This window comes from Corythoichthys intestinalis, chromosome 10 (assembly GCF_030265065.1).
Source record: "Corythoichthys intestinalis isolate RoL2023-P3 chromosome 10, ASM3026506v1, whole genome shotgun sequence".
Lineage (NCBI taxonomy): Eukaryota > Metazoa > Chordata > Actinopteri > Syngnathiformes > Syngnathidae > Corythoichthys > Corythoichthys intestinalis.
In genome coordinates this window covers 19,758,286-19,772,419 of record NC_080404.1, presented here as the reverse complement: position 1 = coordinate 19,772,419, position 14,134 = coordinate 19,758,286, and the positions used below count along the sequence as shown (strand labels likewise).

Here is a 14,134-nt window from a genome sequence, read left to right as displayed (position 1 = left end):
CATCTTTACTAACAGCAATTCAAATTTGCGTTGCTGATACATGCTAATCGTTTGTTATTGCTGTATCAGTTAGCATCCGCACATCATCAAAAACAATTACATCAACTCGCCCCAAGCATTCGACCACAATTGGAAACGCACAATAAACAGTACAAAAGGGGTGATATACAGCCATTGCCTCTGGATGCTTCACAAGCAACAAATGTGCGCGCAGGCTGTCACCTCTGTCACCCAGCTGCTATGTGTGTGCGTGTGAGGGATGGGCGGGGGCGTCTGTACATGAGCTCGCTTCCTGTTCTATGCTTCCTGCGCCAAAATAAAAGCACACATCACAAAACAAACGTCAACACTTACAAAAAAACAACAACAACAACAAAAAAAAACGACGAGTCCAAATCACTTAACTCGGGTCCGTTAGCCTTGCAAGCAAGACTGCCTGATTCATTTATTCATTAGGCAAAACCGTCTTGCAAACCTCAAGTATCTAACCACTTCACAACCATCATTTCTTTATGTGGGATTTTTATCCCCACTGAATAAATGCACTTGTAATGAAGGTTGGATTTGTCTCTTTTTTTCCTATTAAGGTCCCATAATATATGAATTAAAAAAAAAATATTAGAAGCTAAAAAACACATCTTAACCAGGGGTGCCAATAATTATGTTGGGCACTGTAGGTCATTTCAGTATTGTCAGAAATACACTTAATTTCCTCATTAAAAGAAGAGCAAAGAACGTCACGATAAGCTTTTCTGATGATGTTTTTGCTCTTTCGTGAACCAATACGTCATACTATGGCTTAGTCGCCTTCTGAGGGCGAGCTAATAGGAGGGAAAGCGGCGGGATATGCAGACGTGATGTGATCAGGAAGCGGCTAGAAGCCCGCTACCTGCTTAAATACAATGGCAAAGTGCAATGCGCTTATTGTAGAATAGTATTGTTTAACTTCATTTAAAGCGCAGTGAACATCACTAAAAGCTTGCGAGTCTGACGAGCAGAGCCATCGTCGAATCAGCAGCTGTATTTTTTATAACAGGTCTCAATTGGATCTTACCCATATTGAATTGTTGAATATATTCGTAGTGGATATATGGAAGAATAAATCTGGCGTCTCAGGTTAAAATCATAATTACAGATTTTTTTTTGTGTCTATAACAATACTTCTGCTTTACTTGGTTTTAGTTGTGCATGTGACAATGTCAGTAACTTTCTTGCATCATCAAAACATTTTTTTTCCTATAAAAATTAAATTATGCCAGTTGATGAAAACCGTGTGGTTGTTAAAAAAATATATATATATATAGGGTGACCATATTTTGACTTCCAAAAAAGAGGACACTCAGCCTGGCCTCAAGATACTTGAATTTTACTCGAAGTTCACTCAAAGATGCCTATATCACTTTAATATATTTAAAGTGTGCCCCCTCACTCTGGATGGCAAAATGCATTTTGAAAAAAAAAAAAAAAAAAAAAGAAGACATATATATTAGGGCTGTCAAAATTATCGCGTTAACGGGCGCTAATTAATTTTTTAAATTAATCACGTTAAAATATTTGACGCAAATAACGCAGATGCCCCGATCAGACAGATTTAAACGACAGTACAAACGCTCTCTTGTTAATTGTGTTTTGCCGCCCTCTGCTGGTGCTTGGGTGCGACTGATTTTATAGGCTTCAGCACCCATGAGCATTGTGTAAGTAATTATTGACATCAACAATGGCGGGCTACTAGTTTATTTTTTGATTGAAAATTTTATTAAAACGAAAACATTAAGAGGGGTTTTAATATAACATTTCTATAACTTGTACTAACATTTTTCTTTTAAGATCTACAAGTCTTTCTATCCATGGATCGCTTTAACAGAATGGTAAAAATGTTAATGCCATCTTGTTAAATTTATTGTTATAATAAACAGTCCTTATGTACCGTATGTTGAATGTATATATCCATCTTGTATCTTATCTTTCCATTCCAACAATAATTTACAGAAAAATATGGCATATTTTATAGATGGTTTGAATTGCGATTAATTGCGATTAATTACGATTAATTTTTAAGCTGTAATTAACTCCATTAAAAATTTTAATAGTTTGACAGCCCTAACATATACACACACACACACACACACACATATATATATATATATATATATATATATAAAATGCAGACCCATGAAAATGTAGTCCAGTCAAAAAACATACACACAGTAGGCTATGTGCCAACTAAACATTTTATAAGTTAGCATAGCGACAATTGTCCTTGACAAATTGTTATTCCCATTCAATTGATATTCTCATTCAATGTTCTAGATTGCACACAAACAATAACCGAAAAAAACTGACAAACTATTCAACCAGCATGTTTCCAAACGTAGCAGTTCAAAATTACGTTTCCCATAATGCCTAGCGTGGTTTAGCTTACTGATAGTTAGCTGAGGCAAAAATCAAACTTTACTATAAAAGTTTACAATCATCGGCAGCGCAACGATGCGGCACCAAACAGGATTTTACAGTCAAAGCTCCGACAGAAGTCAACAGTTGCCATTATAGACGTATTTATCGTAAAAAACTTAACAACTGGGCAGGCGTTGTGGCCAAATCGTCAACCCAGTAGATGGCAGTAATGCCTCATGATAGGTGGAAACTGCCAACAAAAACAAGAAGAACTACTCCTTCCCTCCCTTCTAGTAGGAGCCATGTCAACTGCTGTCACCCAGCGGCCGGAGGGATTCTCTTCAAATTGGTCCCGTGAAAAATCATAAAAACGGACATTTTTATGAATTTATAAAACCCGCCCGGACGACGAGGATACTACGTGAAAGTAGGACTTGTCCGGGCAAAAGAGGACGTTTGGTCACCCTATATATTACAGTATATATATAAATATATACACGCTGTACAATTGAGTTAACTTTATTGAATTACTAGTTAGTCAAACACAACTAATATTTTATTAGTAAGATATTGGAAAGTATTCCAAAACTTTACAATTGTTAAAATAAACGATAACACATTTACATCAGTACGGTCATAAAAGGAAAACTGTGAGAAGTACATCCACACCAGGGGGCAGTATTACCTCTCAGCATCGTGTGCTGGTGTTTGGCAGTGCAGATCAACCTGCTAATTCCATCGATCACTTGGCTCTTTGAGTCCAGCTCTTTCTCCTTCGGCTTCTTGCTGAGAAAAATAACTGCAGAGAGGCAGTTACAGGCACATAAATATTGTTAAGTACTGTTTTTTTTAACAACACAGTGAGAAGCAATTAAGTAAGCTAGTAGCATTTTATATAATCAACATGTTCAATTAATTATACAGTACGGATACACTCCAAATCCCCTTAATGTACCTTTTTTGTTCTTCTCCTTGGTGACAACAGTCATGGCCATACTGGGTGGAGGGTTGATATCCCCAGCACTGGGCAGCCGGCTGACTTGGAGCGATCGGAAATTGCTCTTCAACGTGTTCTTCAAGCCCACGTCTCGTTTCTCGCCCTCTTTTTTCTTCTCAGGGCCTTGCCACGTCCAATAGTCCACCTGCAAACCCATCACTTCGCTGCCAGAACACGGAGAACTGCAAAGGCAAACACTTGCAGTCACACACCACAGCTGCTCAAACAATTACCACAAAATGGAAAGTATTTAACTCTTTTGTATAGAATATCAGCGATTGTGTGTGTGTATGTATTTTACCCAGCTCCGGAAAGGGCAGTGGACACAGAGGGCGACTGTGGGGGTGTTCCCCCAATCTCCTTCCCGTACGGACCGGCCGACGGGGGTGTGGGGGACGCCAGAATGCTTGTGTTGCCCCCCATTGCATCATCAGAATCCACTGTGAACATAATACATAATCATAAGAAACATCTCGGAACGATATTTCGTCCTCAGTTTACGACACGGTTGGTTAGAGGGATTTGTATGTAAGTCAGAGTCCTAACTTGTCACTAACTTGTGGCAATGCAGTATTAAAACAACAATTAATGTAAAAATAATTTAAAATAAAATTTTTGATGATAAGTGCGTTCTTCAACCATGTGATGACTCCTTCCTCCGGCGCTGTGCAATATATGAGTTCGTTGCACATGGTCTGTAACCTTGAAACACTGCACTGTTAATTGACTGTTTAAAGCTTCTTGTAAGCAGAAAGAAATAATACAGTTGACTCATGATACAAGCACCTTAACTTTCAGGTTTTACATGATTTTAGCATCATCACGAGAGAACATGAGTCATGCTGGCAAATTTTCACAAGCGCCACAAAAGTCTCTTCCGCTTGACGTGTCTGAGTGCCTTAACATCACGCCAGGTGGCATATGAGCTCTGTCTTTCGCTTTGTCAACCCAAGTGCCTCGGCTTCCCGCTAGGGGGCATATGAGCATCTCGCATCAACAGAATCGCCCATCTGCCAGTGACAGAATTTTGCATCGAAGTTCATCCGAATCATTTGTGCTTACAGGTGAACATTATCTATGTTTCCCAGAAAATTGACAACCAAAGACAGTGCTGAGAAAAAGAAAAGAATGCTCAGAACTAAAACAAAACAAAAAAATTAGGACTGTCAAAATTATCGCGTTAACGGGCGGTAATTATTTTTAAAAAATTAACCACGTTAAAATATTTGACGCATTTAACGCACATGCCCCGCTCAAACAGATTAAAATGACAGCACAGTGTAATGCCCACTTGTTACTTGTGTTTTTTGGTGTTTTGTCGCCCTCTGCTGGCGCTTGGGTGCGACTGATTTTATGGGTTTCAGCACCTTGAGCATTGTGTAATTATTGACATCAACAATGGCGAGCTACTAGTTTATTTTTTGATGGAAAATTTTACAAATTTTATTAAAACGAAAACATTAAGAGGGGTTTTAATATAAAATTTCTATAACTTGTACTAACATTTATCTTTTAAGAACTACAAGTCTTTCTATCCATGGATCGCTTTAACAGAATGTTAATGTCAATGCCATCTTGTTTATTTATTGTTATAATAAACAAATACAGTACTTATGTACCGTATGTTGAATGTATATATCCGTCTTGTGTCTTATCTTTCCATTCCAACAATCATTTATATTTTAGAGATGGTATGAATTGCGATTAATTACGATTAATGAATTTTTGAGCTGTAATTAACTCGATTAAAAATTTTAATCGTTTGACAGCCCTGAAAAAATAAAACATGAAAAGAGCGTGTATGTTAGCCATCTTTGTACAGAGTATAAACATTCTACAGTTGTACTATCTGGTAAGTACTTGTAAATAAATAACATTGTTTTTATAATTTTCTTTTTCAGATTATTTAGTCTTAAAAATGATGCCTTGAATTTTTATGTTGCTCTAACATTGGGACTCACGGGATGTGTTGCACGTACTAACTGTAGTTGTCAGAATTATTGTACACACAGTTAACATTTAGGCCTTATAATAGTTACCGGTAGTCACCAGATAGAAAAACTATGGAGCGCCTAAAGCACAGGTGTCAAACCGATTCCAGAATGAGCCAAGTGGGGGAAGGTTTGCTTTTCAACCAATGAAGAGGACACCTTTTCACCAATCAGATCTTTTACATGTGTAATCAGTTAAACTTTGTCAGGTGCTGCTTGTTTTAGTATGAAGTTCATTGGTTAAACTCTCTGCACGGTATCGGTTGGAACAAAATCCAGCACCCACTTGGCCCTTTCTGGAATCGGTTTGACACCTGTGGCCTAAAGGGATATCAACAGCAATAAAATAAATGTAAACCATCTGGTGCACACCAGATAGTATGTGGTGTGCACAACATAGTTTCCGGTGCGCACCACATTGTTTGCGGTGTGCACTGGATGGTTTAAATTTATTTAATTTCTGTCCCTTTAGGGGCTCGTGGTATCCATGAAGTCTATGTATTCTATTCTATGTTCTATGTTGCTTTCCTACCCCTCTCCCATCCTTTTGTTTTACCTCGAATTAAGACGGTTGCCTATTCAGCAACTACCAACCTCCACAAAAGCTACATTGACTTACTTCGTGTTCTTTTTAACCAAGCTAGGTGTACATAAACCTAGCTTCCAATCTAACATTTTCTAGTTAGTTCTTCATTAATGTGAGGGCTCTCTTCTTAGCCAAATCACTCCACAGTAAATAACCTAAACTATCCTAATGCTTTAGTAAAGGCATTTTTAGAGTATTACAATCTTTGTACGAAAATAGTTAGTTGTAAAAACAAACAAATAAGTGTGTCTTCTTGCACGGTGTGTTAACTGCATTGTTTTATCCTACTTAGCAAAGTAGTTGTCATAACCTGAAAATGTTATGATGACAGTAAATACAGCAACAGGTTATACAAACATAACTGAGCATTCCTTTGTTTTGACACAACACTACTCACACTGCTTTCCTGTCTTAACCATGTAATGGTTATGTCAGGACTGTCATAAACACTCCTTGCATACCTAAATCTTCAGCTTTGAAGCAGTGTCTTTTCGTCAATAATGATGATAACAAAAATAATTTGTCGACAAATAATTTTTCATGACGAGCTAAAAACATCCCTCGGGAGACTAGAACATAACCAGGCGAATGCCAGTTTTCGTCTGACGAGACGACAACAAGACGAAAATGCGACATCATTTCTGGTATATATTCACAATGCGTGACATTTTCATATTGTAAGTCAGCTGGCCTCATGGCATTGTTTGGGTCGTGTAACTCATGATGTGCTGTGCCTCTCCCTTTTCACTGGAGTTTAGGATATATCTGAAGCTATAGGCTGCACTCCATCTTGCTTGTTTCGAAACACTGAAAGATTTGTTTTCTTATCATGGCAAGAGAGAATATGCAATATTGCTTTAGCCTTTGCTGAGTGATCGTCAGACGCTATATGTAATCCTAGCGTTAAGCATTAGCTTCAGAATGGCGAGCGTCCTCTTAAAACACTGGCCAGTCTAAAGCAGAGCCACTTGACTTTTCTGGTCAGTAAGTCTATAGAATGTTAAACGCTCAGACAACTTTTTTTGTTTGTTTGTTTGTTTTATACATGCAGTCCGTGGCTTCTAGGTAGGTTTAATTGAAAGGAATGCACTGCTTTTCCAGCTGAGTATGTATTTGCATCACAAAGCTGGTGTTGTCCTCGTACATGCTACAATATGTGCTTGTCCGTCTACGTTCATTTGAAAATGTTGGAAACTTTTGGTTTTGGACTGAAACTTTTGAATTTTACAGATGAAAACCTTTTGAGAAACTATCGACTAAAACTAGACGAAATTTGGATGAAATTTCGTCAACCAAAACTATACAAAGACGAAAATATCTTGACTAAAATGAGTAAAATATGACCAAGTATTTTCGTCCAAAAAAAGAGTAAGACAAAAATTAAAAAGGCTGCCAAAAACAACATTGCTTTGAACTGTAAATAAAATTCGTGTGGATGAGTTAATTTCATTTGACTCTTGCTCTTGGGGTCTACCTTACCTGATGTTGAAAGGCTTTGCTCCACAATACCAACTTTGACAACCTTCAAATTGAAAAACAATATTACAGGGTTAAATTTTGTGCTCAAAGCTATAAAAAATGAATTGAATGCTCATATTTTCTTTAAAAAAACAAAAAAAAACAAAACGTACCCCAATAAATGGCACAAATTTCTGACAGGAGTCCTCATCCGGGCTGTAGGGAAAAGACGGTAAAGAAGCTGTTAGCGTGGCGGGAGCAAGCATGAAAACACTCCAAAGTGCAACACTCAATGGTCCTGGAAGGGAAGATGGCACCATGCCCCATTGCAGCAGAAATGGCACATGACTGTCTTTGAAGTGGAATGATCACCTTGGGTAGTTTATGAGATGAATGGGAGGACCGCTCCTTACAACCAATGTGTACTCGAGGTGTCGTTCTTGTGAAACGCGAGAAGTGACTGTGTGAACCTCTCGAACAACACATGCAAAAAATACCAGACTGAAATGTTTTGTTCGGATCACTGGAAGAAGCACAAATACTACAGTGTATATAATAGGGGTGGGAAGTTGGGAACCTCTGGGGATCTCACGATACAATACGATTTGAGATATGAGGCTCACAATAACGATGATCTAACGGTGGCGATGCAACAATTATCGATCAGTGGTTCAGGAAATCATTCTAGGATAATAAACAGGAAAACAAGCAATTTTCATCTTTCTGCTGTGAATTGGAATGAGTTTATCACCAGTAGACGTCCAATCCATTTGAATTGGGAGGGTGGTAGCAAATGAACCATCCCTCCAGCTTCTAACGGATTGGACCTCTACAGCCGTAAGTGGCAGCCAATGCCAGGCAATGAGTTAAATTTAGGGCATTTCACATCATTTCCTTGATTTTCGGTCCTTTTGGGAAATTTACAGGTAACTTCCTCTTGATTTGGGGGCATTTACAGGTCACTTCCTGTTGATTTTGGGTTACTGAATAGGAAGTGACTCAAAATCAACAGGAAGTGACCTGTAAATACCCTAAAATAGACAGAAAGTGACCTGTAAATGCCCACAAGACTGGCTGTGAATGTTCTGGTTTCAGAGCCATTGACGGCGCTAGACGTCCAATCCAGTCAAAATGTGTTGGATGTCTAGCGCAGTGTTTTTCAACCACTGTGCCGCGGAAATCAACCACTTTCTCCTAATTTATGTAAAAATGTTTTTGGAAAATGAATCCGCAAATGTGTCGTTGCTGAGTGTCTGTGCTGTACAATGGTGTGTAATCATGTAATACCCCTATATATCAGTAATTGTCAATAAGCAGCTAATTGCTTGGTTTAATAATGCGTATGTGGTAAGAGTGGCATTGGGGCTAGCAGCTAGCTAGCGGAACTATAACAGTGACAGCGATGGATAGAGAGGTTTTTTTTTTGTTTTTTTTTTAAAGAAAAGAGGCTAACTCAGAACTGGAAACTGGACAAAAATCAATTAATGACCGTCAAAAGACCGTTTCCTCTCTGAACATAGCAAGATTTACTTTCATTAGGGATGCAGTGATACATACTCCAATACAAAAAGCCACATTGAATATTATAAGCTAGATAGCTAGCTAGTTAGTTAGATATATAAGGGTCTGACTACAGCCGCAGCCACACTACAAACCACGCCTCATCCAAACTACGCCCCTCCAAACCACGCCTGCTGTTGGTACGGTGGCGCGAAGAATTTGTTTACCGTACCATGTGAAGTTCAAAGGGTTTTTGGGACAATATGCCCAAGCTCAATTCTTTACACTAGTGATGCACGATAATGCATCTTTCAACCGATACCGATAACCGATAATTTCCTCCTCATTCCAACCGATAACCGATAATGTCAAGCCGATAATTCTATTAAAAGATTTATGTAAAATTTTAAAGTATACACAAAAGAAAATATTACTGTGCAAAAATATAATTTATTGCTCTTTTTTTCAACATAAAGTATGAACAAGTCGTCAATTCAAACATCTAAATAATGACAGATTGTCTGACATTGTGTAATGGTAAACCTTTGGCAACAATTACTAACAGAGTAAATACTTAAGTTGCACAAAAATGCGTTTAAAAGCCATTCCTAACATATATAACATTAATCCGCTGCAAAACACACCTCCTTAAAACTAGTCAGTTTTAAGTGTAAATCTATTGGCAATAAGTGAAATTATCTGCCATCGCTTCAAGTGTATTTCTCTCAGATTTCTTGGAAGAAAAATAGCTAGCTGAAAATAATCTTAACAGCCTTGTTTTAAGCAATACATTATTATACTTAATCCTAAAAAAAAAAAAAAAAACTTGGAAGAAGGAAAGATTTTGAATAATATTTGTGGCTACATAATATTGATTTAAGAATTTGATTATCTACTGTGACTGTAATTGAGCAGAGAAATAAGTTAAATAATTTGAAAAGTGATTGCTAATGTTATATGCTTTGTTGCACACTGTGAAAATGATTACCTCAAAAGAGCGAGATGTCATGTACCCATTCTGCAGCGCTTTGTTTACATTTGCGGCTTTCACGACATTTGCATTACAGCAGCTAAACTGCTACACGGCAGTACTATTTGGACGGAGTTGGAGCTCGCATCCGCGTGCCTGTTGTTTTGTGCCTGAGTTTAATTAAGCCGAAAATAAAGGCAGCGTTACAAAGTCATCTGACCGCTCGTCATTTCACATTCTGAATGCATTATTGACTTGCTGACTTCGTTTTCTCCATGTTTAAATTATCTTATAACCACTGTGCCGTCATGATAAGCTTGCTTACCGGACATCACTTTTTCATGAAGAATGGTGGTCGAATAAACTGCATTTCTTTTATCCAGGGCTTTGGTTCTCCGGTCATTAAGGTAAAAAAAAAAAAAACGCGTCTCGTCTCGGCGGCAGCTACGTTCGTACCGGATAATCCGCCCGCCCCGGCCGGTTCGCCACGGCGTATTCGGGTCCTGGCTCTGCTCGCACGCCGTGGGGGAACGCTCGAGAAACCGGGGTGTTCGCCGGAGGTCCCGAGGCCGGGGAACCGGGCTCGGCCCGCCCCGCCTATGGCGAGGCGGCGGCCTGCCGGACTGGCCAGAGCGGCGGGCTCCGTCGGAAGACGGCTACTTGCCGACTATCGGTCTCCAGTAGTGCCGGTGTTTAGCCTTAGATGCGAATTTACCACCCGCCTTGGGCTGAATTCCCAAACAGCCCGACTCTGTATTGTCACAAGCCCTGTAGTTTAACTTAGTGTTTACAATAGCTTTAGCATTCCTGCTAGCAGCAGCCTCGTATTTGTTCCAAAATTCTTTGTGATGCAGTTTTAAATGGCTGCTGGGTTAGTGGTTTTGAATGAGGACGCGTTCTTTCTGCCTCGTGGAACTTCTACGGTACATGTTTTGCAGATGGCGAGAGCGTCGTTTTTTTAGTAACAGCCGCCATAATATTCAACTACTTCTTGTCTTGTAACTCCGCCCCCTCAACCCCTGCTCCCTCAGGGGCTTCAGAGAGGGGAGGGGTTGAGGAGGTGGCGTGCTGAATTCTTCGGTTGCGCACATTTGGAGGCAAAATCAAGTATATAATTATCGGATTGCATTATCGGTTGAATTTTTTTATTATCTGGATTATCTGTGACGTCATAATTGCCATTATCGGCCGATAATTATCGGTGACCGATATTATCGTGTATCTTTACTTTACACTAAACTTAACCAGACACCGGGGTATTGCAAATATTGCTATAACTAGATTGTAACTTTTGCTATGTTTGGAAGTCATTTGATGTTGTGAATCAACCGTTAAAGTTGTTAAAATTGCTCCCGTTATTGCATTATTTCCCTTCTGTCTAATTTCGACATATTAAAGTTTTAAAACTGTTTCATCATTTAAAGTTAGATTCAAGTCAAGATTTTGCCGATTTAGGAGTATTTTCAATAAAAAGTTACTCAGGTTCGCTAGGAAGGTTCACTACAACAGGGCCTTCCTGAGAAGTCTACTGCTTTAAGATGGCGGCTGTTTACTAACGCTGGGGAAACTGTCATTTCATATCTAGTTCTCTATACATGTTCTATCGCTGCCGAGTCTGCCATTTCGCATTTAGTTCTATATACATGTGATATCTACCGTAGCATCATGTGGCCGTAGTTTGTAGCAACTGGGCGTTGTTTGTTGCGGCTGTCGGCCGCCGCAGTCAGGGATTATTGAGATATATAGCTAGATAGCTAGCTAGATAGCTATATATTATGATTATGAAATTTTTGTGTTTGATTACTATTCAATAAATGACTTCACATTGGTCAGAAATACAGAAATTTATTTCTTCATGTTTTGGTTGTGGTGTGCCGTAGGATTTTTTAAATGAAAAAGGTGGGGCATAGCTTATAAAAGGTTGAAAAACACTGGTCTAGCGCCATCAATGGCAGCCAGTGAGATAATTTACACACTATTCTAATGGAAGATTTTGGAAGCAAACTGTTGGTTCCTTTTTGTTTTTTAACAGGGACACATTTTTAAAACTATATATTGAGTCTTGGTGGGAGCATATTGATAACCTTGTAGGCTACAAAGTATCGCTATATTTCATCATTTCGATATATTGCCACACCCCTACAATATAAAATGTTTTTTAAAAGTCCTTGAAGTAGCAACCAAGTCATCTGGGTCTCTCCCCAACTCTAGTGTGAATGCAAGTGCAAGACCTTGCTCCCCATGAAGCTTACCACCTCACACTTCTTGCTTTGTGGCGAAATGAATCTTACCCTTGGGAGTAAAATACACTTTATGGATGAAAGAAAGAATTTGGAAACATTCATTCATTCCACTTACAGAAAAGTGAAAATGGAAGTAAATTGACTTCAACTCATCTGGGAAAAACCCCCTTACAATATTTCAGAGTGTGTCCCAAAACTTTCATCCAGAAAGAATATAATAAATAACAACATTAATAGTGGGTCTCGCATGTGAACCAGCAAACCATTCCTGAGAGCATTCAGGATCATTTAGAGGTTGTTAGGCAAATCATCACGGCAACACTCAAGACATGTCAAGTCAAACAAAACCCAGACAGGACGTGCAGAATATTGACATCATGGTGAGTATTAAATGGGAAAAGGAGTGTTAAGACACAGCAGACAGTGGTGAGGAGAGTAAAAAAGGGGGAGAGCAAGAACCAAACAAGAGTCAAATTAGATACCTGATGTAAAAATCAAAATACAAACTTCTTTTCCTTGAATGCAAATCAAAGGGGGAAAGGGGGGAAGAAGGAATGCAAAAGGTGTTAAACTGTTTTCTTTGGTACCTTCTGACTAACAAGGAAGCCACTGATAGAGTAGAAAAGAAAACATGCAAATGATTCAGAGAGTCTTTTGAGTGTTAAAAGGCTGGTGTCCTCGTATCTGAAATCTAACCCTGTAATTACAAATCGATTGCAAATGAACATGCACATGTCTGTAATGGACATATCACATAACAACTTTGAAGTGGATGGTTTTTGATGACTCAATGTGCATGCACATTGTGGATTACACATTTTAATCCACAATCACTAGTGGTAACATTAGGGACACCTGCACAATCTGATGAGTTCCAAAATCAGGCCTGCACCAAAGGAGAATAATGCTTTGGTATTAGAATTTGTTACGATACAGTGGATGATTTTTTAATATTTTTTTTAAAGCAAAACTTTTTTTTTTTTTAAATGATATTGCTAAGAATTTGACAACCATCCAGCGCTGATGAAAACAGACGAAAAACAGTCAGGGAGGATGCAAGGGGACCAACAGCTAAATTAACAGAGTTGCAGGGATTGCTTCTACGTACTTGAAGTGTTCTACATTTGACAACAATTTCACATGTTCTTTACATTATGAGGGAAGAATGAAAACAATCCAAGCATGGCTAAAATGAGCAAACACATACATGAGTTTTCCAAAATTGTGTAGGGAAAATATTTTATACTGTCTGGCCAAAATCAAATTTGTTTTTTAAGGGTCGTAACTCTGAAAGGTTGAAATGCTCTTGTTGTGAAATCATAAACCCTATTCACGGTGATGTCACTCAACTTCCAGATTACTTCCGGGTAAGTGATAGGAGTGTATTGTCAGTATTTCTTCTTCTCCATAATCCAACAAAAGTCTTTTAAATTTGAAAGGAAAAAGTTAACATTATTACTTTTTCCGTTTGTCTTGATAATTTTACCTGTCTTTTCTGCTTTACCATTCGGAAATTAGCTTACATTAAATTCTAATATTTAATATTAAATTCGCCTGGGAATTTATTCTGTAAATTAATGCCAGTGATAATGTTGTCTGCCTGTGAATATCACAGCCGTATTTTTGTTGTTATTTAATTATTATTTTAGAATAATGATAGAACAGTAGAATAATAGAATAGTGAGAGAATCATATGGGTTTTTCAGGACGGATACCGATAATTAGTAGTTAGAATGGCCGAAAACCGATTTTTGGAGCCGCTATTCATTTGCAGTAAAAGTGTAAACATTGGCGTAAAAAATATTGAATACAGTGATCCCTCACTACTTCTCTCAGTCCATCGCAGATTTTTTTTTTAAATTAAAAAATTAAATGCAGTATTTTATAGAGCTGTTCTGATCTGATCACGTAGTCTCTCACTCTCGCTCCTGCCATTTTTCTTGGTCAGGCAGTGCACTAGAGTTGCTTATTAAAGTTAATGATGATTGACAGACA

The 14,134-nt window shown here is 38.4% G+C and overlaps 1 protein-coding gene across 2 annotated transcripts in view; it reads right to left on the bottom strand.

Moving 5' to 3' along the window:
• zmp:0000000755 (phosphofurin acidic cluster sorting protein 2) overlaps positions 1–14,134 on the bottom strand; it is a 72,488-nt gene that overhangs the window by 4,092 nt on the left and 54,262 nt on the right. Inside the window, exons 19-24 of one of the 2 annotated variants that reach the window (XM_057847865.1) lie at positions 12,622–12,654; positions 7,600–7,642; positions 7,448–7,490; positions 3,693–3,831; positions 3,350–3,573; positions 3,080–3,193 (exon numbers count right to left, since the gene is read on the bottom strand). In XM_057847865.1, coding sequence (XP_057703848.1) covers positions 3,080–3,193; positions 3,350–3,573; positions 3,693–3,831; positions 7,448–7,490; positions 7,600–7,642; positions 12,622–12,654 — 596 coding nt within the window. The remainder of the gene's footprint in view (positions 1–3,079; positions 3,194–3,349; positions 3,574–3,692; positions 3,832–7,447; positions 7,491–7,599; positions 7,643–12,621; positions 12,655–14,134) is intronic. The other variant, XM_057847866.1, reaches the window with a different exon arrangement.